A 24,064-nucleotide genomic window follows, 5' to 3' on the forward strand; every position below is an offset into this window, starting at 1 on the left:
GCAGGTCAGCCCTGATGGTCAGGTCCCAACCTCCCGCCACAATCCCACATACCGGAGGAGTTGTTCGCAATAAAAACAACCCCCCACGCCTCCCGTCTCACCACTCCCATCCCGTCCCAACACCCGCGCCAAGCCGGCTCTTGCCGCCCTCTTCCGGTGCCTCCTCCACCTCAATCCTCCGCGGACCGGGGGAGTTGCATATGTACCTGAGGTATCTCCGTCATAACAGAACTCGTCTACACCCACCGGCATGCCTTCGCTTTGTGCAGTACTTCACAGCACCGTACCTATCCAGGGGGAGGGGAGGGGGTAATATGGTATCAACCTGCACTCCAATCCCACCCGCGCTTCTCTCAAGGAGAGGAAGGATAATGCATATACACCCCCTGCCTACCTACCGCAAGGAAGTCAAACCAACCCCACCAAATACTTCCTCCACACACTCTGCGGCCGATTCGGATCAAACATGGCCACATCATACTCCCCTCCGTCCTTGCTGTGCTTCTCCTCAGCGGACTTTAACTCCTGCAAAACGTGCCAGTCATAGACCGGTACACGTCTCGGTCCGTTACCACTGCCATTATTCGTCTGCTGCTGCTGTTGCTGCTCCTGCAGTTGATTCTGCGCCGCCGCCGCCGCCGCTGCTGCTGCAGCTTCAACAGTCCGCAAAAAGTCCACCGTAGCCTGCCTGCGCCTTGCGTCGACGAGGATGAGTTTTATCTTGTTATTCTGCGCCGTGGGGTCGGAAGCCCAGTCGTTCGGATCGCGAAAGAAGCGCGTCACGCCGTGTGCACTGAGCAAATCCTCCGTGACGTAAGGGTAGTTGGCGATGCAGGGCGAGAGGAGGATGGAGTAGCGGGCGAGACGGCACGCGGTGGAGAACCAGACGCATTGGTTCGCGGCGGGGTGTGCTTGGTCGGATGAGGATGTAGACGGGGCGGTTGGGTTGGTAGGATAAAGGCCCGTCGTGGTGTCGATCCTGGCGGAAGCAGTGCTGGGGCGCGTAGGGATGGCCGGTGCCGGGGTTGTGCGCGATGAAACTTCGTGGAAGGAGGATGAAAGGCGCGTGGGGAGAGTAGTCGAAACTTTTCTCTGAGAGCCGGCGTGGGCCGTTGAAGCCGATGTGCCGCCACGGAGATGAGTATCGCTGCGGCTGATGCTATTGCTGACCTGAAGAGGAGTATCGCAATTCTCCGTCGACTCCCTGAAAGACCCAGGCCCACGAGCCTCAGGCGTGGGAGTGCACTCGCGAAGCAAGTCGTCAGAGCACTTTCGAAGTTTCGCCCTCTCTTGGATATTAGCCTTGGACGGCGACTCCTCAAGCGGCCGCTTTCGATTCTCGGACCGCACGATCTGCGACAGCGTGCGCTGCGGCGACGGCGTCATCTCGGTCGCAGTGGTCGACACAGTCAACTGGCTGCTGGGTTCGAGACTCTCCAACCTGGCGATCCATCCAAGAAGCTCCTGGCTGTCGTCAGGCAGGGGAGCTTCCTTTTCTTTGGCCGCCATCTCTTGCAGTTCTGTGAACGAGATAACGTCGTGGTAAGTTCTGTCGCAGTGGATTTTGGCGACGCTCGGGAATCGAGGGCCCCAAAACCCCGTGTTGCCTTCTTTGTCGAAAGAGAAACACCGGATGTCGAAGACCGGGGGCGAAGGAAAAAGAACCGAGGGGCGCTTGCCGGCGTCAACCCCCGGCTCGATCCGCAGAGTGAACGCCGAGTTGTCCTCCGGCCGCACAGTTTCCGGGTTGACCGCGGTCTTGAAAGCCTGGAGCTGCGTGGAATTCAGTTCCACCACGTTCGTCACCACAAACCGCGGCTGTTTGCCGAACCGCAGCACCTCCTCCTTGTTTTCCAAACAGGCCACATAAAAATGCGTCCATTTCAGGCCGGGGATGTTGTACGTCCGTGCCTTCGTGGCATCGTAACGCGCACCCACCACCGCAAAGTCGCCAATCTCGCCGAAGCATCCTATGTATTCCTTCTTCAGCTTCACAACATAGCCGCAGTACGGACGTTGCGAGGTGCCGAAATCAAAATACTCCTCGTCAGGCTTGAGCACCAGGCCTTCCTTGCAAGCGGTGATGCACTTGGCAAACGCTCGCCTCAGATCCGAGGTGGCGGATCGCCTGCTGCAATCGATGATCTCACGCTGTACCACAGCCGACCTGCCGGGGACAAGCGTGATGAGCCCCTTCAAGCGTTGAAACCGCTCCGAGTGCTTGACAGCTAGCAGCGACTCGTCGTCCACCATGAGCACGTCGTAGTAGACGATCATGAGGTGTTCCCAGGGATGAGGTTGGGAGTCGCGGTCTGTCCCGAGAAAGCTGCCCGACCGCGAAACATGCTTCCTGATCTTGTGAAAGTCAAGTACTTTGGATTCCTTATCACTCCAAACCACAAGCTCTCCCTCCAGGATGCAGTTCTTTTTGACCGGACATGAGGGTTGCCCCAGCCGCAGCGACTTTCGAATCGAGCTATCTCTTGTCAGCATCCTCTTCGTCCTCTTTCAGCCCAAATGTATGTGCCTTACCCATGCAAAGCGATGCGATCCTTAGTACTGTCCTTCCCGCTCTTGGAGAATATCTGAATGCAGTCATAGCCCTTGCTGAGATCGATATGAACCTGGCAATACTCCCCATCCAACTTCTCCTCGCAGCTGACGCGCCCCTGGAGCATCGACAAGCAGTGCTTGATACTGCGCGCCTTGAACCACATCTGCCGCCCAACCTTGACCCCCAACGTCGGCTTCAGATACTGCGCAAGATCAGTTTGCCCGGTCACGGTCTCGTCTCTCCGGATCTTGTCAAGAATCTGCCCCGCAACCGCCAAGTCGTCTTGGACTTTCAAAATCACCGGGAGCAAAGGGTGGTAGCTCGCACAGACGCTATGGATGTTGAGCAAGACTGGTTCATAGTTCTTGAGGATCAGCCGCGTGAGCCATTTGGCATCTCGCGCCGACAGCCGCCGGTACAAGTCCCCCAGGGAGAACTCATGCTTAGCATCGTCCTTCCGCGACGCTGCCGCAGCCGACCTGCGAACCGCAGGGGAACTGAACCGACACGTCGCGGCGATAGCATGGAGAAGCTCGTCAATTTCTTCCACCGTCACCGGGTTGTCATCAGCAGTCACAGGATTCGGCTAATACCCCATCACTCAGTCAGCCACGATCCATCCACCTTTTCAACCACCACACAACCTGGGTGGGAGTCGGTCCAGAAAAAAAAGCAACCCACCGTCTCCTTCAAAATCATCTCCACACACCCCGCCAAATCCACCCCCGCCTCCGGATTCATCCATCTCGACAGCTCCGCCAGCCGCGATCTCCCCAAACCCAGGGCGCGGCCAATGATTGTCTGCAGGCGCTTTTCCTTGAGATTGTAGACCCTGTCGGTGCGCTTCTCGGGGAGCAGCGTCGAAAGCAAGGGCCCGCTGAGGTTGTCATTCCGGGCAAAGGTGGCTTGGTGAGCCCGGAACCAGTCGCTGATGATGGTCCCCGGTGTTTTGAACCCGGTGCGGGAGGTGAGGTTTTTGTCGAGTCGTTCTAACAGGTCGCAGACATATGTGAAGGGGAAGGGCATGGTTTCCCGAGTGAATCGAAATTAGTTTTTGTTGATTTTTTTCAGGTGTTATGAATGCATGACCATTTCAACGATGCTGCTTGCGGTTAACGACTTGTAAGTCGCACGGAATAAAACAGGTAGGTTGGAGTGGGTTAAATGTGAAAACAAAGAGAGGCAGCAGAAAGGCAGCCATGCCGTGGCACGTTGGCCCGAGACGACTACGTTCATCCAATCTCACTCCCCGTACTCCAGGCTGTCAATGGCTTCTCTTGAACAAAGGGCATGGAAGGGAATGAGTGACCTCCATCGCGTCTTGGTCAGATGGGACGAGACATTTCTTGGCGCGTTCCTGCATACAGGCACACGAAGCCACGTGCCCACGCGAGGCACACTCGCCGTGCAGATACAGTACTCCACCAACCAGAGACACAAAGACAGGCAGCCATCAAAGACATCTCCAACGCTTTTCCTAGGCAGAAGTTTGCTTCCTGAGATAAGTTTCTCAGGTCAGATAAAGCTCTTTCGAACTAACTGCCACAAGAGTCCAGACATATTAGGAACACGGATATCAATGTCGTCCCACCTCCTCGTCTCCTTCGTCTTGCCATCACCACAACAACAACAACCACACAACCCCCTTCCAAATCCCTCGCTGCCAGGCAGAAACACCTCAACCACCATTGCTCTGGGACGAAAACCCTTTCCCTACCCCCCATCTTCCCACCAACCCCGTGTATGCCCGTTGCGCCGAAACCAAGGAGGTAAAAAGGCAGGTGGTCAGGTAAGATAAGGTAGTTCAACCCAAGGGGAAACCCAAATTTCACAGCAGAAAAAGAGAAGGGGGTCAGAAAACACATGCATACACATCCGAACTCTATTCACGTGGTATTATTATTAGGGGGAAATCCCTTCTTCCCCCTCCCCTCTAATCAAGCCACATCGACCGACATCTCCACCGCGGGACCCTACTCCTTGATGGCGTACTCGCGGCGGAACATGTCGTCGACCTTGACGAGGTAGTACACGTCCTTGGCGATGGTCGAGACGTCACCCTCGGGTGTGTAGTTCTTCTGCAGGTGGGCCTTCTTGCGGAGTTCGCACATCTGTCGGGCAAAGTTAGCGGCTGCTCCATTTAATAAAGAAACTTTGTTCTTCACTACTTACCGAATCGTACGTCTCCGGCGGCACCTGCCTCCTCGCGGCAAGCCTGTTGGGGATATCCAGGATCTTGGCAATCGGCTCGGTGCTGCCCTTGACGCGGAGCGAGAAGAAGCTAGCCGCCAGGCCGGAGCCGTAGCTGAACATGGCTATCCTCTTGCCCTCGAGGGTCGCGGGGTCGACGTAGGCGAGCAGGCTGGCCAGACCACCCCAGACGCTGGCGCAGTACATGTTGCCAACGTTGGTGGCGACCTGGAGGCTGGGGTTGACGCGCTCCTGGAAGCGCTTCTTGGTGAGAGTCATGAAGGTCTTCTCGACAACCTTGTCCGTCAGGGACTTCTCATAGTCCATGTCGCGGATGTCGGCGGGAACCTCGGCGAAGGCCGGGTTCTCCGGGTCGGCGAGGTAGTCGTGGTAGAGCAGGCGCGCGTACGACTTGGTCACCAGCTTGCAGGTCGGGGCGTGGAAGGCCATGTAGTCGAAGCGGTCGAGAGAGGTCTTGGGGAGGGTGGAATCAACGCCATTGCCGTTGGCGTGGCCGTTGGTGCCGTTGGTGCCGTTGGTGGCGTTCGCGAGTTGCGCCTCGCGCTTGCAGTAGGCGCGGTACGAGGCATCCAGGGCCTTGGTGTAGCAGTTCAGCGAGTAGTGGCCGTCGACGTAGGGGTACTCGCTAGCCAGGTCGGGCTTGTAGAAGTCGTAGGCGTGTTGCATGTAGCTGCCGCGGAGGCCGGGCTCGAAAACGAGAGGCGCATCGGGGCCGATCAGGAGGGCAACGACGCCAGCGCCACCGGTGGGGCGGGCATTGCCCTTGGCGTAGAGGGCAATGTCACCAGCAACAACGATACCATCGCGACCGTCCCAGGCCGAAGACTCAATCCAGTTGATGGTGTTGAAAACGGCATTGGTGCCGCCGTAGCACGCATTCACAGTATCGACGCCCTCAACGCTGGTGTTGTCGCCAAAAAGCTGCATCAACACCGACTTGACCGACTTGGACTTGTCGAGGATGGTCTCGGTGCCGACCTCGAGGCGGCCGATCTTGTTGACATCAATATTGTAGTTCTTAATCAAGCGAGAAAGCACCGTCAAGCTCATCGAGTAGATGTCTGTAAGCGATGGCGGGGTAAATCCGCACCCATGTCAGCCCCTGAGCATTGCGACTGGCTGCGATGAGACCCCGCCCTCCTGGCGGGCAAGCGGGCGGGCTGGACTGCCAGGGACCGGGGAAGGTCGGCTTCGGTGGATGGGAGGGGAGTGCGGGCGCGGCCGACTGGTTCACGCCTCCCAATCCAATTGCGCAGCCAACACTCCCCCGGAAAGGTACCAAAATGACAGCGAAATGCTGGTTTCACAACTGACCTTCACGGTCATCGCAGAAGCTCATCTTTGTCTGGCCGAGGCCGATCGTGTATTTGCCCGTGCTGACGCCATCGAACTTCTCGAGCTCGCTTTGCTCGACATACTAGCAAGACGCAGGACCTGTTAGAAAAAAAACAGCCCAACCTGGCGGTGTCGAATGGCAGGAGCGGTCGCACGTCGGCGAGCACGTGCTCCGGACAGGAGGAAACGCACCTGGCTGGGGAAGTAGATCTCGATGGCCTTGATGCCAATGTTTTGCGGGCGGGCGGCCATTCTGAATGACGAATTGGTGATTCTAGACGGCAGAAAGTTTGAGTAGAGGAATTGGGAAGTCGGGCGGTGGTCGTTGGGAAGAGGAAACGGTCCGGGAAGAAAAGGAGGGCGCGAGGATGCTGGGCCTTTTTGGAGGGGTAGATAATGTTAGCGCAAGTGGCCCAATCCATGTTTATCCATGTGTTTGTTTTGGCCATTCACACCGCTGTTTTCGAACGGCATGTGGGTTCGACAGCGGCCGGCCCCAGTTTTCCTCAACAGACGATCCATGTGGAAGGTAATTGTTGGCGTCGTGCTGAGGGAGGCTGAGGTGGCAGCAATGGCAGCAATGGTAGCAGAAAGCAGAGGGGTCTGCAATCAACTCCAGACATACCTGAAGCTGGGGGACAAGACGTCTGGAAGGTCGGCAAGTTGTTGTCCGCGGACTGATTATTACAGACAATATGTGGGCTTTAGGTCGCCTTTGTTCACCGAACGGGACCGTTAGTTATGTGTAGAGGAGGGAAGAAAGAGAAGCTGGCCTTGGGCCAGACGGTAAAGGGACACGGGAGGCTCTTATAGGGGTGGATTTTGCATGGAGCCACACGCCTCGGAGAACAATACTTGACGTACAGACGAGATAATACTTAGCAGCGGCGCGGTGCGGTCAGCGTCCGGCTAGATCAACAAGGCATGGTACGTGGGCTGCCCAAGACCAAACGGCAGACGGGGAATAAAATGTGGACAAAGTCGGAGGCGAGATGTCAGGCACGCGGGAAGCTGCCCGCTGTTCTTGCTGTTCTCGACACGCCCACGTCTCTTGCCTCGAGTGGACTTTCAGGGGTCCCCACACGCACCTCGAATCTGAGCAATGGCTCCCAAGAATCTAGTCTCTCGGGCGGTGATTTTATGGCCAGATTGATCAAGCAGAAGTTCCCCTACTTAGTAAAATGGCCACTGGTAGGTGAATTCCCTTTGGTGGTCTGAGGCCTTGCTGGCGAATGTTGTGTGGCGGACGATTGAGGCGAACAGCAAGCGGGTACCTGATCAGTCAAGCAAAGCTGCGGTTTGGTGGTCCAGTCACCTGCGTCACAGTAGAGGCTGAACCAGTCCGCTGGAGTTCAGATGGAACCTGCGGATCCGCACGGTGCCCAAATGGCAAACCCAAGATGGAACTATCGATGTCAATCACCGACTGGAAGTTTGGCTGGCTCAGGTTGATGCATCAACAAGGCTCAACAAGTTGGTCTTTGGGGATGGGAAACGCATCCGTAATCGGTGGCGTCGAGCTGCTCGAAAGTTGGAATCTGCGGGTTGAGAAAGTCGAGAAGTCCAAGTTCCAGGTTAGGAAACCGGCTGCCCCCACCGATTTCAGGTGGCTGACGTATCTGATTGGCCGTCACCCCGTTCCGGCCCTTGCAGGAAGCGACCCGGAGCCCCCGCCGACCGGCCCGGAGTTTTCTTCATCAGATGTCCATTCCTGCCGGTTGTGGCTCTGCCTCACCCGCTTGGTCAGCGGCTCCCGAATCACGACCTGTGATTTTCTTGTGATGCTCGAGTCAGCGTTTTACCTCTTGCTGTTGTGGAACATGCTCATTTTTCTTGCGGCTCAGCACCGGAAAAGAATTATCCTAAACCTTTGAGACAATGTCAGAAGCGTAAAGTTACCTTACTCCGCCAGGAGTCCAGGCTGAACCTACGGAGTAAATACTATCACCAAACCTCCAAGTCAATAACGCCGAGCATCTCAGGACTGATGTGATGGCAGAATTCTGGTTTAATTTCGGTATCACGAGCATCCCTGAATGCTTCACCGACATCTCCCGCGCAATTGAACCGAGCTGCAAACTTTTGTTGGGGATGATGGTTCTTCCGTTGTGTTCGATTTCGCCCAGTCTATCATCTACGCAGTAGATCTAATACCACTCCCCGGACCGATCCAAGGGGTGACGAGCTGCACAAACCAACCTCTCAACAGATCGCCCTCGTCCAATGACTGCTATTCGAGCATCGTCAAGAGAGATAACGTACATAGGTACCGAGAAATGAAAAGGGCTGAGCAGAGACATGTCAAACCGATGAACCCCGCCGCGTTATCATCAAGAGCCAAACCATCATGATGGTGTGCCATAGCCTGAGTCGGCGCTGGGCGTCTGTTGCGGCTTGTCGACCTTGGTCTCCTTGGCCTTGTCGGTATCAACCTCGACCGGCGCCGTCTTGGCCTCGGGCTCGCTGGGCTTGCTCTTGCTCTTCTTGCTGGAGGCCTTCTTCCTCCTCTTCTTCTCCTCGGCCTCCGACTCCGACGACTCGCTGTCCGCATCGGTTGGCGGCCCGGATGACGACGATGATGATGAGTCGGACTTCTCATCCTCGCTGCTCTCAACATCCTTCTTCGCGCCCTTCTTCGGAGACTTGCTCTTCCGCTTGCCCTTCTTCTTCTTCTCCTTCTCCTTTTCTTCCTTTTCCTTCTCCTCCTTCTCTTTCTTCTCCTGCTCCTCCTTCTCCTTGGCCTCCTGTTCCGCCTTCTTCCTCCGCTCCTCCGCCTCCTTGATCTCCTTCTCCTTCTTCTCCTTGCGCCGTTCCACCACCCACTTCTCGGCCCCCTCCACCGCCTTCTCCGGCGCCCGCTTGTTCTTGAGCAAGAACCCCTGGATCTCGGCCGGCGAGAACTCGTGCTCGGGGATCTTGGCCGCGAACTCCTCCGCCAGCTTCTCCACGCGCGCGATCGTCTCCTCCCGCTTGCGCGCGGCCTCGGCTTCCGCCTCAGCCTTCTTGCGCTCCTCCTCGGGAGTGAGGCGCAAGACGACGGGCTTGAGACGGCTTTCCAGCTCCCACAGGGCGCGCGAGTTTGGCGACGGACCGGACTTCTTGGTGACGGGCTCCTCCTCGTCGCCTTCAATGGGCGCGTACAGGGACTTGAAGATCTGCGCCGTCATGCCGCGGTCGGCGAGGCCGAACTTGACGATCATGTCCACGCGTCCCGGGCGGATGAGCGCCTTGTCCAGCTTCTCCAGGTGGTTGGTCGTCATGATCAGCACCCGACCCTCCTGCGACGCGACGCCGTCCAGGATGTTGAGCAGCCCGGACAGCGACAACCGGCCGGTTTGCTGCTGCTGCTGCTGAGTGGGCATCAGCGGGCGCGGGCCGCCGGGAGGGGTCTTCGCTGTGCTTGAATCGGAGTCGGCGTCGGTAGCCGTGGTCCCCTCAGCGGCCGCGGCGCTGTCATCCTCGCGCGTGTGCGTCAGACCGGCGGTGTCGATATCCTCGAGCAGGACGACGCAGCGGCGCGGCAGCTCGGCGAAGAGGGTAGCCAGGTTCTCCTCGTTCGCCGTCACGGAGCTGAGGCTGACGATGTAGATGCGCATCTTGAAAAAGCCGGCCAGAGCGAGGCTGAGCGACGACTTGCCCGTGCCGGGTGGCCCGTAGAGCAGGTAGCCGCGCCGGTAGGGGATGCCGCGGTTGGCGTACCACCGCCGCGTGGCCGGGTTGAGGTAGTCGGACACGTCGTCGATCAGCTCCTTCTTGACCTTCTCGTTGAGAATGACGGTCGAGAAGGGCCGCGACGTGCGCGCCATGCAGCGCTGCCATTGCGGCTCGCTGCTGCCGCTCTTAGTGGTGCCGCGGTAGATCTGGAGAGCAAGGTGGTTAGCCATGCCCTGTTTCGTCCTTTCGACTTTTCAGTCAGCGTTGGCCAGAGTAGTAGCATACCAGTGTCTTGGCCTCGTCACGCTTCATAAACTCATCCCGGGCCTCGTGCAGAAGCTCCTTCAGGATGGTCGGGTCCCGGCCGAAGCACGAGATAGAGATCTCCTCGCGCTCGCTGGCCATGAGCCAAGGGGACTGCTCGCGGGGCTGGGAGCGGCGGAAGATGAGGATTCGGCCCTTGTAGATGAACCAGTGGCTGCCAAAGGTGGGCGTGTACGCCAGGGCCTTCTTCTTCCGGGACCCGTCGGCGTTCAGCTCCTCGTTTTCGCTCTCGTCCTCGTCCTCGTCCCAGTACCTCCACCTGTGACTTGGTCAGCATGACCGTCTTATTCGTCATTTGTGCTCATTGCGTAACTTGTGCTTCAGAGCACACGAGAAAAGGGGATTGTAACGCACAGGTACCACACTCGCTGTTCATCAAGGTGTCAGCCACGTCATTCTCAAAAAAAGGCACCGGCGGTGTGAGATCTTGGAGTCCAACATACGCTATTCAGATTGGTATTCACCACGAACCGCCTCGCCGTCTTCGCGAAGCGCTGGTTCGCGACCCACGACATGAGAAAGTTGTAGCACTCGTCGTCCGGGCGCACGTCGACCACGCTCATAAGATGGTCGCTGATCAAGCCCCAGAGGTACTCGGTGAAGTAGCGCCAGACGAAGGTCAGGCCGCCACACAGCAGCACCAGCGGGATGTACAGGTTCAGGTCGATGTGGAGGTACTTGTTCACGGCGGCTGACAGGACCGAGAAGCCCGGGAAGAAGTAGTCGAGCAGCTGGAGCTGGGGAGCGCTGCCCGGACCCCCGGGCATCGTTGGTGGTATGGTTTCGGCCGCCGCTGCCCCGATCAGGGGCTCCCCGCAAACCGGGGACGGGCCGACGGTGTCCATGCTCGCGAGCACTCCCAGGAGGCCGGTGATGGTGTAGTGTGTTCGCGGGCGGATTCGGGAGAAGAAGAAGAGGTTGTTGACGGGGTGGTAGTGTTGGGAATACAGCTTGGCGGTGGTAAAAAAAAGTGGGTGTAAGATCAGAGAAGGTTGGTCAAGGTTGGGCTGGGAGACAACAGTATTTATACGAGATGGTGAGCCTGAAGGAGGGACAAATAATTGCTAGTCCCTAGGCCACACCTTTGTCAAGGTTCGTCTGACAGTGCGTCTGGTTCCCTGCAAGTGGATAGGTCGATACCGGATGCGATACGATGCTTGTTGCGTTGGATGATGTCCTCTATTCCTTGCCTGATAGGATGGGCGGCCATGCCTAGTCTTTTATGACTCGAACTGAGGCAGCAATCCTCTCTCCAAGATCCATTGAGGACCTCTATCTCATACAGCACATGGTGGTTCGACTCTGAGGCATCCAGTTCTGCTGACTCGAATGATGCCTTGCCCGGCCGCATCACAAACAGCGATGGCAACGATGCATGGCGGGTCCAGCACTGTCCCAAGGCTTGTGTAACCCCCCGTTCCCCAGGACTATGGGATAGGTGGCCGCGGTGCCTAGCAGGCGTTCGACGTCCTCGGCTCTCTGACCAGTCAGAGATCGCTTTCGCGGGAGCGTGGTGGCGTGTGGGGCAGGCCCAACGAGCGCCCTGCAAGTAAGAATGAGGCCGGCGGGTTGCGCCACTTGAGGACAGGACGTTGTTGAAGTCCCCATCCGCCTACGCTACCTACCTAGTGTATGCTCAGCCCTGTCCAGGGACTGTGCCAGTGGCATGCATGCTGACTACATACGGAGCACAGCGGCCGGCAGCCGCCGCTAGTTAACTTGGAAACGATCTGCATAAGCTTCAGTCAGCACCCCAGAAATCCCGGGTACTGTGGAGTCTGGGGTAAAGAACTAGGTGGTCCTCAAGCCACAGGCTTTGAGGACTCTCTCTCTTTCGCCATGAGCTGATTCCTCGCCGAGAAAGCTACGGTAAACCAACTTTCGCTTCGTACGGAGTGAGATGACTAATGTCGGCGAGCGAAACCTAGCTTGTTGATTCTCCTTCGAAATTGTCCAGGGAGAACAGGATCGCCAGCACCTGATAGCTCAGCGACTCTATTCGGGTGACCTAAAAACCATGCCAACTCAAACCACACGCCAGCGAGATGTCTATGCCGGCGGCAGGTTAGTTGGAGCAGTCAATGCACAGAGTCAATCCTTCGGCCGTCCCCGATCGAATTGCCTGTGGCTTGACTCCTTTCCCCCCATTCATCCTCGCAGCCCGCAATTCTGCCTGTGGCACAGCCACCTCGGACGGCCGGCCGGGGCCGCCAAATCTCACACATAACCCTAACCCCCCGGCTCTTTGCCGTCCCTGAGCCGGACCGCGTCCGCGCCCGGCGAGGCCGGCAGTCTCGGTCGGCCGTTCCAGGATTCTCGGAGAGGGGGTTAGTGGTTACCGCTGGTCAGCGGTCTGGCTAACAATTTCCCGACACCAGGGCACCTACCCGGTACCTGAGTTCTGCTCCAATAGAAGCGCAACGTCTCAGAACAGCAAAAACCCCGACGGAGACTCGATAATCCACCCATCACCGTACACAGCCAGCGCAAAATTGACTCTGCATACAGACGGTTCACAAGGCACGTCTCCTGAGCCGAGTAACCTGGAACCTACAGATGAGCTGCCTAACGCAACAAACTCTCTAGGTTCATTCAGGCTGCCTCGACACCGTCTGCAAGCCGTTGATAGCCTTCGGTCCCCCCACCGATATACCGTATGTATGCGTACATGCATCTACCATACTACCCCGCATCTACACCCATGCAGGCCATAGAGGGAGAAGCAAACAGGCGATTTCCATCGCCCAGGTGGGAGGCAAGTTTGATCGGTCCTCGTTACAAAGGCACCAGGACACCAACATCTGAAGCGCCGTGATATGTGACGGCCCATTGCCATCCGTGATGTGACGGACGTCAAGTGAATCGAGACGTGACTGGTCGGTGTGGAAACGACTCGGCAGGCAGTCCACCACCATCCCCTCCACCTCTCTCCAATCACCATCTCGTTCCAGGTTCCCAGAAACAACAGCGGGGTCGTCGATGGTGTGATGATCAGGGTTAGGGTCACTTACACCACCACGAACCAGCCGGGCGTCAGAGACCGTGTTGATGTGGACTGAGGATGAATGTCGGTTGGGAATTGCGGCGAAGTATATTCCAAGATGGGTAGGTGGCGGCGTCGCCTACCATGAGGTACATAGACGATAGGCGTGATACGGAGTCAGGTAGATACGATGTCTGGACGGCATGTGAAAGCCTCTCTTCATGCCGGTCAAGGTCCTACATCTCTGTCGAGCCGAACTTGTCAACTCCATCGGTGATAAGGAACAGGAGTGTTAGACATAAATGCTCGTGTCTCATTTTGCGTCTCATGTGAGTGTCACATCTTATTCGTTCATGACCATGATGTAACGATGGATATTTGAGAAAAGAAATGCCCGATCCTAGAAAAGAAACAATGTTGTGTGTCGTCAGTGGTATTTATCCCAACCCAGAAACCCATCCTGTCCTGTTAGACCAGTTATCAATGTCCGAGCGCCATCGTCCTAATCGTCATAAAACCGCCTCCGGAGCGAATCGATCTTGTCGCTGTGTCACACCTGACAGATCCTCCGTCCTGTGAAACCAGAGGCTGTACGAGTAAGAAAAGAAAATCTTCCCAAAAAAGAGAGAGAAACACCAACTCCGAAACCGTAACAATACAATCCCACCCCCTCTTAAACAACACTACACCCGTATACCTAACGACCAGGCGGCGGGCCCGGCGGACCCCTCACCCCCATAGGAGGCGGAGGAGGCGGATTCATCGGCGAGCCCCGCGGCCTCCCTTGCGGCATGGGCCTCGGAATCTGCTGCCCCGGCGGCGGCGGCGGCATGCCGCCATAGACGGGCTGGAAAGCGCCAGGCGGCGGGCGTTGACCGGGCGCAGGAGGAGGCGGAGGTGGAGCAGGACCTCCGGGGCGCATCGTGGGGTGACCCGGTGGGAAGACGTTCCGCGGCTGCGGACGCGGCATCGGCTGCTGGACTGACTCTTCGCTGCTGCTGTAATCATCATCGTCGTCCTCCTCCTCAACGGCGTTGCGGCGCGCCCAGCCGTTGACGGTCTGCCGGGTTGTGGAGACGGAGCGTCTCCTAGTCGAGGTGTATGAGTCCCGGCGTTTGCTGCTGCGGCGGCCTGATTTTTCGCGGAGCTGCCAGCACGGATCGGTGTCCTCGACCAGGTAGACGTTGCCGATGCTGGCCGTGTAGCGCGACCAGTTGGAGCCGCCGGAGCTGCTGCTCGATCGGTCGTCGTCCGGGTTGTAGTAGCGCCGTATGGCCTTGACCTGGGTCGGGTTGCGCCCCGCGGCCCAGACCATGAACTTGGCTGAGAAGCAGTTGGGTATACGGCGCTCTTCGTACTCGAGGACCGGCATGGTGAGAGATGGTGGGGGTTGTGGCGATTGATCAGGAAGAAGGTGTGACGATGCCGGGCTTGACCGACCAGGCAACCTCTCAGACCGAGTGTTGCTCACACACCGGTCGACTCAAGGGAGGATTATGATCAGCGCTTGAAGCCAATTTTACGTTGGATAGTATCAAGCTGGGCGTAGTCGACCAAAACACATGTGACTCTCCGGGCAATGATCAGAGGGTGTTGAGCAAAAGAGGTAGGGGACGCCTCATGCCACCCCCGGGCAACGCTCTCCCTCAAATACAAGGGATCGAGGGGTAAGCGGCTCTGTGTTCCTCGCCCATACTGGAAAGGCTACGGCTGAGTCGCCGTGCTGCTGCGTATGCCGGGCACAGCTGGGCTGGCGCGTCTGCAGAGACAGGGTTCCATGGAGGTTCACACACCACATGGAGGGGGACCAGACGATGCAAGACTCTGGGATTTCTGGCTCTGGGGATGGAGGCACAGAGGCCAAGAGGATGCGACACCAATCGAAAGATCCAGCGAGCAGCGACGTAATCCGGCGCGATGGGCCACATCGACCTGGAGCCTCACAGAGGCATCCAGGACTGCGTATAGACCGGGCAACTGGACGCGGAGGCATGCGGGAGGCGTTGGCCATAGGAACTGGGCAACGGATCAATTGGTACACTTGGGACGATGGACCCCTCACCCTGCACATCGATCACGCCGAGGACCAGTCAGCCACGAGCCCTGCCTATGGGTAATGGAGGGTCGCGACAGGTCGAGCGCTCATGTGCGACATGACTAGACAGTATAGAGGTTGGCGGTCAGACTGCGGGTAGCCGCCTCGGTATCAGGTACTCCCGGCTTCGAGAATAGGGTATCGAGCGCCTACTTGCACAGTACATAGGTACACACATCGTCGATAGGTCCGAGCCCGACCTAGTGTGGAAGTGGAAGCAAGCAATCATGTATGTATGTACATACCGAAGCTGGCTGGGCTGCGGGAGGCGCCGGGTACAGACCGAAGAGGGCAAGACGTGTGCATACATGTCTGGTCAGTCTGACCTCATACTTGGGACTGCCTGATCCATGGCATCAAATAAGATTTCTTCGACCAGCCCGGTGTCGTCCATGAAATTGCACAATTGTTTCTCACCAGAGGTGCGGAGGCGTACACGGCGGGGTTTTAGAGGCTGACTGACCGAGACATGATGGATGCTGCTTGGTTGGAGCGGGGCAGGGTGGGCCGGAGCGCAGTTTGGGTCTCCCAGTCGTCTGGCTTCAAAACCTGGAAGAGCCGCATAGGGCTTCATGAATCATCCCGCCGACTTGTGTGCATCGTAAGGTTTGGAAAATGAGGCTGCAGAAATGAACCCGAATAGTCGGGTATATATCAGACCCGGGGCCTTGTGAGGTGTTTCCAACAGTTTCGAGAGTCGTAATTGCGGCCTGGCTGGTTCTTGGGAGGAGGCCGCCCCGTGGATGGCAAGCCCAAGTCTCGGGGGATATCGGCTACCTTGGTTGAGGTGATGTTGTGCGACCAGAAGCACGTCCAGGAGCGTTTAAGAAAAGAAGGACCAAAGGACCCGAGGGCTGGCCGGACAGTTGACGGTCCAGAAGACCAAGAGCCATGAAACCGCAGGATGTGGGCCTCAATCAAGTGCATTTAAATCACTTTCTAAGAAAGGTGTGTGTTGTCGGGAAGGAAATCGGCAAGGGAACCTATTATCTGGCGACGTTGAAAGCGAAGAGCTAGACTCGAGCCTGGCAGATGCTGAATACCTTACACAGACTGTATGATTGGCGTTGGTGTCCATGTTCTGGCTCCTTGAAGCTTCGAAACGTCGATAAATTTGTAATGACCCGGGGACCTTCCAGGCTGTGCAATCAAGACGCATGACAAAAGTTAGTTGTATGTGCGAAGTTCATTAAGTGAAGAGCCGATAATAAAGACTGTTCCAAGTTCCAGGTTGTTTCCCAGAGGATAAAATGCCCGTTGGGCCAAATTATGTATCCGGCGGGATTACGTAATCAGGCAGACCAGTTCCTGCCGCAACAACCCCTCGATCCTATGCAGATTCACTTGATCAAGATTTGAATTAAAACCTGGAATGGTGGAAGGCACCATCGAGGATGGATCTTTGAGGTAACTGTCAACGGCACTCGACAGTCTTGCTCCTGCCAAAATTTGGGAATTTGGTTCGGAGTACCTACGTAAGGTAGGTAAGGTAACATGGAAAGCGTTGATGGGGTTCTCCCCATATCGCAAACCTGGAAATCCCTCCCCAGCGTGGAAAGACGGAACTACCTCCGTCCTCCACCCCAAGCACACATGTCAAAGTTCTTGGTGCTCTTCCACAACGCCGCGTCACATTGTTGCGCAGCGCCATCAATCGCCATCAATCCCCAAACCCCCATCTGGCCTCCTATTCGAGCGAGGAATTGAACCTGTATTACAATGCCAGCGCTGCTACTGGGCTTGTCGGCATGCCGTCAGATTTTCCCCACACTTTTCATCTCGGAACTACATCTCGCAAGCGCCGGACGCTTTTCTGCCATGGATTTTAATAAACTTTGTTTCCTTCCATAGGTCGTCTTCAATTCAGACCGCCACCCAACTGTAATGCAATTCTCTCCCTCTCTCAACAGCACTTCCGTCGTCCAACCTGGAAACCGATCAGCCCAAGGGCACCTAAGGATGGATGTCATGGTATCGCATGGCCTTCTACTCATGTTGCAATGACTGCGATCAACAACTTCGTAACGACACGCAGTCCTCTGGGCCCCACGGCTCCTCGCTCGCTCTGGTTTGTTATCGCTGCTTGATCATGTCGAGATCAGCGCGATTTCCTACATGCTCGGGAGCCCCGAATAGGCTGGTAAGGAGTGTTTCTCTCCTCCGACCGAGACGACCTTCCAAGCTTCGGCATCTACATATTTGTTCTACACATGGGGCAGCTCAGGTGAACCCCCGGCCGCCCACTGATATTCCCGCCGTCATAGCCTGAATTGGTCGGCTGCATGCTAGATTGCAACGGTTGCCACCCCCAGATTACCTCTCTGGCCGTTTGAGTTTTCTGGGCGCTCCGAAGCACCACATGCACCAATGTTGCGCCTAGACCTTCGGTTAATCAAGACAACGGCGGTAATTCCCCGACTTCCTTCCTCACGGACGCTTGCTAGCCAACCACCCAGATGAAGCCATCCAACCTTCATCCGTCTCGTCCATGCGGTCGCATGAAAGCTCTCTGGCATGAAGCAACAAGGACCACTTCCTGAGTCAGACTTCGGCGAGCAGAGATGGCATCTAAGTGTCAAACAAATCAAACTTTTCGAAGAGATTCGACAGATCAGGTGTAGATCTCCATGAGCATGGCTGCTAGATCGGGAGAGGAGCCAAAACTAGCATTAGGTGGAGGTTCGGGACTTGAGATGTGTCCCGTCCCGTTACGGACCACCCCCCGGAGCATCGGTGCATGTACAACAGTAGGGTCGCATCAGGAGGCCCACGAATGGGATGGCACCGCCGAAACCCCAAATCAAGTCCGAAACCGTTTAGATCCTGTCCCTGGATGGCCAGGGACTGTCCTTGAAGGTCTGTGAGCGTCGAGGAGGGCGGAGGGGAGTGTCTTGGACCGGCAGCACACGGCCGCAACCCGTGTGATTGCAATAATTTTCATCTGGCTTTATTTGTCCCAACCCGCCCCAAGACCGACTAGTAGGTGGACATACATCCATCCAGCCTCAGCCCGGCCTCCCGCCCTCAGCGACGGCAACTAGCAGCAGCATTGGAAATCCGGGGGCGGAATTGCAGGTCTACTGCCGTGATCCACCCCTCTCCCTCCCACCCGTTTCCCACCCATCTCGACTCGGGTCGCTCGCCTGCTCAGTAACGATCTAGCTAGTGTCTTGCTACGGACAAACCCCCGGTCATCTTCTGACCACTTTGCCTAGCACCAACACTAGTGTATCTCGTCCTGACGACAAGTCTCCACGAGGAACCCAACAAGACGACTAGGTTGGGCTGCAGTGTTCGAACATCTCATCGACATAACCTTCTCCTTGGGACATCAATCAGTGACTCAGGATACCGAGACTGTTCATGATCCCCCGCGGAAGATCCGCGTGCCATCGATGAGCGGGGGGCATCCCGTCGGCAAGTTCTTAGGAAGACTTAGTTAGCGAGGCCGAATCGACGAGCGCGCAACTCCGCGCCATGGATTCCGAGGCCAGCAAGAGCAACGAGTTGGATCGGAGGCGGTCCGTGAGGGCGTCGGCCGTCTACGATGGGGAGGAGGATCATGAATTAGCGTTGGCGGGTGTGGTAGTTGACGGGTTCAGACCACCACAGACGGTGAACGCATCTGAACCTTCAGCGGCGGTTCCGACATCAAACACAAATGAACCACGGCCCTCTGACGAGACCTCACCCTCGCCCTCAGCTCCTGAACGGCAGGATGAACCTTCCAGCATATCCAAACCACCAATACCTCCAGATACCTCAACGCCTACCCACCAGTCCAACGACATGACTCAACAACAAACTGATTCAAGCACCTCGACGGGCGTTGTCCCTCTTGATACCGGTTCCTACCAAGGGCCAACTGGGCCGACTCATCCCTACGAGTTATTCAGGCAGGACGTGGGGGCTAGTGAGACATTAAGTACGACAACATCATCGGCAGTGCCGGCAACAGAGACGCCTTATCAAGGGCCTAGCAGGCCGACCCATCCATACGGCTTGTATCCGCAAAGCGATGGCATCGAGGCAACTATATCCCAGCCGGAGGACATCCCCATCGGCTTTCGCCCTCTCCCCGTTCAGTACCAGCGGCGGATCGGACCAGATGGTGAGGAAATGGGTATCGTCGGCCCTGACGGTCACACGGAACAACTACCCCCCTACACGCGGTATCCGGAAGAAGCCTATGGTGGCAAGCCTCCTGTCCCTCCGGAACCCACACCGACTGTGATTCCAGCAGCGAGTCTTGTCGCGGCGCCAGCCCCCGCAGCCGCCAACCCGACAGCCCAACCTTCCACCGTCTCCAACATTCCAGGTGCTGGCGGGATCGGGCTCGCTACGAGAAACCCCGAGTTTGAATCAACAGAAGAGTTAGATACCCCGCAGTCACCCAACTCGGCAAGTAGCTTCACCTCCGATGACAGCCAGCGAGCGATCCGACCCAAGGAAGAGCAAGTTGCAGAGAAGAAGGAACCGGAACAGAAACCGCAACCATGGTTGAAACAGAGGGTATGCGGGATCGTCCCTTATTGGGCTCTCTGCCTGGTTGCCTTCGTGTTGGTGGTGATGGCTATTGTTTTGGGAGCTGTCATTGGGACCACCCCTAACCGGCAACAAGCGCCAACTCGAAAAGACCCACCGCTTTGGTGAGTTACTGACCCTTGAGGGGAGGTATGTTTTGTATTTGCTGACAGTGGTTGTTAGGACTGGTACTTGGGAGTGGGTGAAGCCCATTGAGACGCCACCACCCGATCTCCAGCCACTGGCGACGGGCACCTTTTCACTACCTGTGATTCCGAACATCGGTACGTGTGACCTGCTCTTCTGCTTTCTCCCCCTCGAGTTGGATGCGCGCATGGCTTCAATACTTCCAGTTTGACCTTGATCTACTGACTTCCTTCAGCGCCCAACACATGTATCAAGGATACGAGTCTCTCTCAGGCCTGGACCTGCTCTATCTACCCCGAAGAATGGCATTTGACAATCATGAAAGACGGCAATGGTTACTCAGCAACTTTGAATTCAAGCCGGCAAAACACCGTATCGGCCAACGTTTATCATTACGGAGAACAGCCACCAACCATCGAGGAACCCATCTCGTTGAAGCTGGTGACTGACACATTCGAGCCCACTCGCGGGCCGGCCTGGTACAACGTAGCACGCTACACCAAGACAGTAATCGTCCCAGGGCCAGTCCTCGACCCTGCAAACAACCGTACCCGCAGAGCTGTTCCAGTTTCGAGCTTGCTCAAGCGTAAGGAACCGGCGCAGCCTGGGGAGAAAGTCTGGATCTGTACCTGGCCCAACACCCCGATTGATGTTTTCATTTACGCTCAGCAAAACTCGAGCTTTTCCAACAACTGGTCGAGCAAATCATCTTCGTCTCTCGTCTCATCAACAGCTTCTACCTCAACACCATCTTCCCCCATCACACCGCCGCCGAGCCCCCTACCAACCACCACTTCCAACGACGACTCTGAGCCCGCCTCGAACCCAACGTCCGCTGATCCCGATGAGCCCAAGACCGGCGATATCGACTTCGACGACAACCAACGCCGCCGATTCCGCCCCCGCTGGCGCGCCCGTTCCCCGGCCCCATTCCTCCCGACGAACACCCCGCCCGTCACCACCGTCACCACCACCACCACCATCGAGGAGCCCACCACTACGACCGACAACACCGAACCTTCCACTTCCACCCCTTCATCCTCCTCCGCCGCGAATCCCCATACCTCCTCACCCCCGCCCATGTACCCGCGCGTCGTCAAACTCTCGGAATACCGCCTCTGGAACCGCAACATGCCCAAAGCGCAGTGCACGCAGGTCGAGGTCCGCGGGGCGGGTGAGCCGGCAAAAGTGCTGCTGCGCGAGGACGGAAAGCCGGTGGTGGTGGAGATTGAGGAGACGGAGTGGTACATGGGCCCGATGGGCGGGAGCGGGAATAATAATGGTGAGAACCCTTGGGGGAGTCTTGGTGGCGGGGACAACTCGGGGAGGAGTAATTCGGGACCGAGCAACGAAGGGGATGATCAAAAGAAGGAGAGGAGGGCGAGGAGGAGGCACGTTAGGGATGTGGTTTTGCAGGCGAGGCACCCGGCCGGTGAGACGCCTCCGGCTGGAGGAGGAGGAGGAGGAGGAGGAGGAGGAGGAGGAGGAGGAGGAGGAGGAGGCGGTGGTGGTGGAGGTGGAGGTGGGGAGATGGAATTTGGAGGGATAGGGAGCTGCGCTTGTCTATGGTTTTTGACTTGATGATCATGAGGATGATGATGAATGATACCTATTGGAGGATGGGATGCCATGTTGGGATGGACGAGACCTGGCATCTTTGGTCTGCCCCGGCGATGGTTTGCGTGTGGTCCTATTTATCTATCTTGTGTGTTTGGGTTCTGGACGGCGTGTGAGTTTGTTTTTGGCTCCTTGTGGTTTCAATTTGTTTGGGAATGTATTTGCATGTTTCTTTTCCCTTCATTTTTTCAGTCATTCGCTTTCCTCATTTCTTGGATTGAAGGATATATGGTTGGGGTATTGTTTTGGTTCGGTTTGTTCAAGGGCATCAATCATATCAAAACGTGGCGGGTAAGGTACCTAGGTAGGTAGTTAGGTAGGTAGGTATTTTGGGAGGGTGATGAGATATCATTGTCATCCATTGCGCTGCTTTTCTTCCTGTCGTTACATTCAGGTCAGTTACTGGGAGGCGTTGTGCGCGTTCTGTTTCTTTTCATTCTTGACATTGAAATTGTTTTGTCCTCAGGAAGGAAGGAAGGAGAAGATTGCTTGGGAGGAGATACCAGATCAAGGGAGGGTGGTTCTCATGTCTTGAGAAATTGTCTGAAAGAATGTGGAGGAAGAAGAAGGAAATATGCGAACGAAGTTCGGAGATAAGTAGCGGGTGGTGGTGGTGATATTCCCCCGGCGAGGTCGGGTTTGCTTGAGTGCTTGTGTCTGAGAGTTTGTTCCGTGTGAGCAAGTGCCTGCTTAGGTCCCTTATGTAGGTACTTAGCTAGATGCCTTCGAGATCAGCAAGTTTGTGTGTCAATGCTTGAGTCGGTGTTCCATGACTTTGTTTGCGCTATGGGTGATGAACAGCTGAGCGTGTCTTTGTCCGATGGAAGTGAGGATCCGGGATGGCTTAGGGGCAAGTGATGCTGGTATGGGGATTGAACACATCACGTCAAAGGGAAGCATAGTAGATGATTGCGTGATAGAGAGAGAGAGAAGGGGCACAAGATTTCAGGTTCAATTATTATTAAGCAGCAAGCAGGTTCTTTTTACCCATCTGCCTTGCCTACCTCCTTCTTTTCCTTCTCCCCACTACCACCACCACCAACCAAATCCCTCCCCAACCCCTCCAAGAAACTATCCGCCATCTTTTTCGTCCTCCTCTCCAAAATCTCCTTCCTCCTCCTCTCAATCTCCTCCTTCCTCCTCTTGGCAGCCTCTCCCCTTTCCCTCCTCACCTCCTCCGTCCTCCGGCGCTCCTCCTCCAGCGCGCGCATCTCCTCCATCCTCTTTTCCTCCTCGACACTAAACTTGTAGAACCCCACGCCTTTGGTCCGGATCTCGCGGTCGGCGCGGTAGTGTTCCGGGTCGGGCGGGGTCGGCGAGCGGTCGCGCTTGCGCGCGAGCTCCTCCATGGTCTCGGACCCAGCAAAGGCCGCGGTCTGGATGGCGTCGCCGCGGATGACCTCGTCGGGGGCTTTGGGGCGGGCCGACATGCGCTCGAGCTCGGCGGCCGAGGCGGCGCGGCGCTCGAGGCGCAGGATTTGTGCCCGCGTCAGGTGGCGCACGCGGCCGAACTCGTCGGTGTATTCGTGTAGGGTGGTGTCTTGGTCGTCGAGTTCGTCGAGGTCGGAAGAGGAGGAAGAGGAGGAGTCGGCATCATCGTCATCGTCTTGGTTTTTCCTTTTTCGCTCTTGCGATTCGGCCCATTTCCGGTCAAAGTCGACCAGGCCGAACTCGCGCCCAATGTAGTCGCCGCGCTGCATGGCGGCGTAGAGGCGGGCTTTGGATTCCAGTTTCCGGCGGATGAATTCCTGCTCGGCTTTGGATTCTTCTGTGCCGAGAGGGGATTTCAGGTTGAGTTTGCCGGGCTTTTCTTGCCCGGGTTCGGGAGTCGCGGAGGAAGAGGATTTGGTGCGCCGGACTTTGGTATTGGAGAGGTCGTCGGTTTTGAGTTTTGACGGGCGCGTCCTGCCGGTGGTGGCGGCTGTTGATGAAGATGGTGATGGTGTGGTCGCGGATGTGTTTGATGACTCGGAAAGGAGAGAGCTGAGCTGGGAGGCAAAGGCGAGAGATCCCGAGATGGCGATCTCCTTTTTCTGCCTCTTGGGCCGGGGTTGCCCGTAGAGATGGGGGTCTTGAGGCATTGTTGATGCGGTTGGGAGAGTGTTGACGTGGTTGAAAGGCCTGACTATACTCTGTATAGATTCGAGATGGTTGTGCTATAACCGTTCCATCGGCACTTGTTGTGTGGTTAGATGCTCAGGATCAGAGTTGGCAAAAGTTGTGACTTGATGATGGAGGTGTGGTGTTGTGAAAGCTGCAGCATCGGCAGGAACCCTTCTGGCCACAGCTCCAAATGTGGGGCAGACTGACGCAGCAGAAACGCAATTGCCAGGGGCCCCTGCACTCCCGTTGTAGGTCTTGGCGCCAAGGACCCGGATGCCGCCGGCCAGCAAGGGCAAGAGGCAGCACGTCAATCGATCCACTCGGGGTCTGGACAGATCGCGGTCGACTCCTTGGACACACAGCATCCATCCTTTCTTCCTATCTCTTTTCCTTCTCCCGGGTTTCTCGGATGTATAGGTAGCTGCACCGGCTTATCACACCCGATCCGTTCCTCCTCGCGCGCACATCACTCTAGCACGCCATCATTATCACAGCAACAGCGACAGCAACAGCAACA

At 56.7% G+C, this 24,064-nt stretch overlaps 7 protein-coding genes across 7 annotated transcripts; 2 read left to right on the forward strand and 5 right to left on the reverse strand.

Annotated features, from left to right (window-relative positions):
• Positions 1-408: 408 nt before the first annotated feature.
• On the reverse strand, positions 409-3,580 carry VTJ04DRAFT_6536 (uncharacterized protein; the record flags this gene model as incomplete). The annotated part of the gene is made up of 3 exons (XM_069364766.1): positions 409-2,476; positions 2,533-3,140; positions 3,236-3,580. 3 exons carry the CDS (start codon positions 3,578-3,580, stop codon positions 409-411), a joined length of 3,021 nt encoding a protein of 1,006 aa, XP_069218560.1.
• A 553-nt stretch (positions 3,581-4,133) lies between these two features.
• Positions 4,134-4,491, forward strand: VTJ04DRAFT_6537 (uncharacterized protein; the record flags this gene model as incomplete). The annotated part of the gene is made up of 2 exons (XM_069364767.1): positions 4,134-4,343; positions 4,411-4,491. The coding sequence occupies 2 exons, from the start codon at positions 4,134-4,136 to the stop codon at positions 4,489-4,491; spliced, it is 291 nt and encodes a 96-aa protein (XP_069218561.1).
• A 36-nt stretch (positions 4,492-4,527) lies between these two features.
• On the reverse strand, positions 4,528-6,352 carry VTJ04DRAFT_6538 (uncharacterized protein; the record flags this gene model as incomplete). The annotated part of the gene is made up of 4 exons (XM_069364768.1): positions 4,528-4,665; positions 4,727-5,826; positions 6,080-6,182; positions 6,293-6,352. The coding sequence occupies 4 exons, from the start codon at positions 6,350-6,352 to the stop codon at positions 4,528-4,530; spliced, it is 1,401 nt and encodes a 466-aa protein (XP_069218562.1).
• A 2,093-nt stretch (positions 6,353-8,445) lies between these two features.
• On the reverse strand, positions 8,446-10,923 carry VTJ04DRAFT_6539 (uncharacterized protein; the record flags this gene model as incomplete). The annotated part of the gene is made up of 4 exons (XM_069364769.1): positions 8,446-9,960; positions 10,040-10,337; positions 10,433-10,446; positions 10,522-10,923. The coding sequence occupies 4 exons, from the start codon at positions 10,921-10,923 to the stop codon at positions 8,446-8,448; spliced, it is 2,229 nt and encodes a 742-aa protein (XP_069218563.1).
• A 2,835-nt stretch (positions 10,924-13,758) lies between these two features.
• Positions 13,759-14,433, reverse strand: VTJ04DRAFT_6540 (uncharacterized protein; the record flags this gene model as incomplete). The annotated part of the gene is made up of 1 exon (XM_069364771.1): positions 13,759-14,433. One exon carries the CDS (start codon positions 14,431-14,433, stop codon positions 13,759-13,761), a length of 675 nt encoding a protein of 224 aa, XP_069218564.1.
• Positions 14,434-18,633: 4,200 nt separating this feature from the next.
• VTJ04DRAFT_6541 (uncharacterized protein) lies at positions 18,634-21,408 on the forward strand (the record flags this gene model as incomplete). The annotated part of the gene is made up of 3 exons (XM_069364772.1): positions 18,634-19,805; positions 19,864-19,964; positions 20,063-21,408. The coding sequence occupies 3 exons, from the start codon at positions 18,634-18,636 to the stop codon at positions 21,406-21,408; spliced, it is 2,619 nt and encodes an 872-aa protein (XP_069218565.1).
• A 1,019-nt stretch (positions 21,409-22,427) lies between these two features.
• On the reverse strand, positions 22,428-23,525 carry VTJ04DRAFT_6542 (uncharacterized protein; the record flags this gene model as incomplete). The annotated part of the gene is made up of 1 exon (XM_069364773.1): positions 22,428-23,525. One exon carries the CDS (start codon positions 23,523-23,525, stop codon positions 22,428-22,430), a length of 1,098 nt encoding a protein of 365 aa, XP_069218566.1.
• Positions 23,526-24,064: the final 539 nt, after the last annotated feature.

This window comes from Mycothermus thermophilus, assembly GCF_041956435.1.
Source record: "Mycothermus thermophilus strain CBS 625.91 unplaced genomic scaffold VTJ04scaffold_4, whole genome shotgun sequence".
Taxonomy (NCBI): Eukaryota; Fungi; Ascomycota; class Sordariomycetes; order Sordariales; family Chaetomiaceae; genus Mycothermus; species Mycothermus thermophilus.